A 3084-nucleotide genomic window follows, 5' to 3' on the forward strand; every position below is an offset into this window, starting at 1 on the left:
GTAGTAAGGCCTTCGACCTCCAGGAGGAATAAATATGGGCCTGAATGTCCAGCCTGGTCCAGGTGAGATGTTGGAGGAACATCAGCCGACGTCACAGCCCCCTCTGCTGGACCAGTAAAAAACCAACACCAGTTTTGAACCAGTATTGCTTCACGTGCGATCTTCGTACAGTGTGTTTGCGTCTCTGACACGAGAACGCAAATGGCCACAGGTCTGTGTAGAAATTGAGGTATAACAGAAATACTCTTATTGTAGTACACGCTCGGTGTACTTCGATCAAGTTTTGACGGAGGGTTGACATCTCTTCTGCATCTTTCATCAAGTTTTGACGGAGGGTTGACATCTCCTCGGCGTCTTTCACCTCCTCCTCCTCCTCCTCCTGCTCCTGCTCCCTCCAGGAGCTTCCTGAATATGAACCAGGTCGGAATAAAAAGAAAGGGAAGAAACTATTTATATCTGCTTTTCCTTCCACACATCAGCTCTCCCCTCTCTCACTCTCTCTCTCCCTCGTTCACCGTCTCCCCCCGACCTGACAGATTCTACCTTTGCTACATGGTGCCAGTCTTATCTCCAGCGTCCCCCGCGGTGTTCATGTTAGCACCAGTAGCCGGATTGTTACTTGGAAACATTTTCTCGGTGGGCGTCACGGCGGGGCTGCCCATCCCTGAGGAGCTGGAGCTGCTGGAGCGGTGCGTCGTCGGAGGCGGGCGCACGGGCCTCATGGGCGGCGGGCGGAGCTGAGACCCGGCCAGGCGAGCGGAGAGAGTGGGTTTGAAGGTGGTCATCATCTCGGAGGTGGAGCTGCTGCTGCGACGCATGGCGGCGTCCGGATCGCGGATCATGATGGTGTGGAGCGGACTGCCGGGCTCGGAGCCGACGGGGTTCTTCATGGGCTCCAGGGTGTCCAGGACCACGTCAGGGGCCTGCTTCACCGTGTTCTGTCGCTCCAGTTCACGCAGCTCATGCAGGGCCGTGGTCATGGTCTTCTCTATGTCCTGGAGAGAAATGAAACAGTCATGTTACAGTAGTAACAAAGTGCTGCCCTCTGTCTGTGTTTTCGTTTTTCTCTACATTTTGTGACCGTTGTGTCATTGGTTGGAAATGTTGGAAAATAGATGCAGTCGATGGATGTAACTTGCTTGGTGATTCTTAAATAGTGGGGCGCGGTGAGGTGTCACAGGGGGCACTAGAGCGGACTTTCAGTCTACTGTCTTTATCTTTGAATGTTAAATCAGTGTCCAGTCACTAGATGGCAGCAGAGCAGGCTTTTTTAAAATCATTTTGATCATCAGGGGACTGTATGCAGTAACTCCTACAGTGGTTTGTACAGATAAATAAATACATAAAAAAATTACCATGTGCTCAATAGTATGCTATAGGTCGAGGGAGACCTCTGCCCCCTAGGGGCATAATAATTGAAACACTAAAGCGCACGCAGAGACCTCTGCCCCCTAGGGGCATGGCAAATAATAATTGAGAAACACTGAAACGCACGCTATTTTACAGAACAATCCACTTTTATAGATAATAATTCAACAATGTTGGTTTAGGAAAAACAAATCATCAGTTTCAACTCAAGTGTTGAGGAAAACATTTCTGAAAATGTTTCTTTTGTTCTTCTACCTTTAAAATGAGGTTGAGACGATTTAACAAACTCCAAATATATAAAAATGTTAAACCGTTTGTTAACCTACCGTCACATCTGTTACAGTAAGAGACAAGTTTATTATTTCCTACGGTCCACAACGTCTCAGCGTGACCGCGGTCTAACGACCAATCACAGGTCTGTGACCAGGTCCTACCTCAGCCAGAGCCTCCGTCTCCAGGGACTTGTGATCCCCGAGGCTGCTGTGGCGAGTGGCTCCTGGAACCGGCCTCAGCGGGTGGCCCTCAGGATAGGCCTTCCTGTCCTGGTAGTTGATGCTTCCTGCGCTGCCGAACGTTCCAAGACGCCTCTTTTCGGGGCTCTCCAAACGACCCTTGCTGATTGACATCTTGTGAGGGCTGCTGGGACAGGCGGCGGCTCGCGGAGGCGTGTCCGCTCCCCGGGTCGGACTGTGTGTTTCTGCACCGCTGCGATGGCGTGGGATTGACGCTCCATCAGACCGTAACCGAACCCTAGTGTCAAACAGAACAACTCCTCAATAGCAGAAGTGAATGAAACTGAATGTATAATGTTTTTTTTCTCAGAAATCACGTACCGTCCCATGACACTCCCAAAGTTGTAGTCAGGTGATGGTTCACACGGTGACGGCGCGTCGTTCTTAAGCGAGCCCTTGTCGTCCAGCAGCGGTCCACTGCTGGCCTCGCTGTCTGCTTTCTGGCTGAGGTTGTCTGAGAAGGCATCATCACTGGAACACACAGTTTATACACGTTTGGTTCATGAGTCTGATGTTCAGGTCCAACAGAAACGTCCTCTGGGTACTCACAGGTCTTGTACCACTATGTACTGATGGGGGATGAGACCGTCCACGCCGTTGTGCCGTCCCTCCCACCAGTCCTCGGAGGCTCGGTGGTACAGCAGGAGGGAGGCTCCCTTCTTGAAGGACAACTCTCTGGGAGTCCGTCCCACGTAGTCAAACTTGGCGATGGCTTCGATCTGTTCAACCTCTGAGAAGAAAAAAAAAATGTTTTTAGTAACGTCAAGCTTTACTAAGGAGTAGGGATGTTAAAAACCACTTGTTCAAACTGAGTATGAGTACTCACTCTTTAGTACTCAACATACCACTAGTACTTTAGTAACGTCAAGCTTTATACATATATACATATATAGTACAGTATATATATATATATACATACATATATACATTTAGTAATTAAACAGATCAGAGTAAATACTTCTAATTAAGCTACTTCCGAAAAGATAACAGAAAAGAATGTGCGACCACGATTTATAATTCTCTTCATTTTAGTGCAAACACAAGTGCAAATAATTATTATTTTATTTGATAAAACATAAAATACATGGGATTCAATTGTTTTTAATTATTTAAAAAAAAAGCTGCAGTCATAAACATCATCAGGTTCAGACAAAACAACAAAAGAAAGAAAAAAAAGGAAATGAACCTTTCTTTGTCTTTTTTT

General features: G+C 47.5%; 1 protein-coding gene across 1 annotated transcript in view; it reads right to left on the reverse strand.

The window, feature by feature from the left end:
- Positions 1 to 341: 341 nt before the first annotated feature.
- srgap3 (SLIT-ROBO Rho GTPase activating protein 3) overlaps positions 342 to 3084 on the reverse strand; it is a 42656-nt gene continuing 39913 nt past the window's right edge. The window contains 4 exon segments of the mRNA XM_017036738.2: positions 342 to 995; positions 1803 to 2118; positions 2202 to 2351; positions 2430 to 2610. Of these exon segments, the coding sequence (XP_016892227.1) occupies positions 549 to 995; positions 1803 to 2118; positions 2202 to 2351; positions 2430 to 2610 (1094 nt within the window). The 3' untranslated portion in view covers positions 342 to 548.

Source organism: Cynoglossus semilaevis, chromosome 11, assembly GCF_000523025.1.
Source record: "Cynoglossus semilaevis isolate Cse_v1.0 chromosome 11, Cse_v1.0, whole genome shotgun sequence".
NCBI classification, from domain to species: Eukaryota; Metazoa; Chordata; class Actinopteri; order Pleuronectiformes; family Cynoglossidae; genus Cynoglossus; species Cynoglossus semilaevis.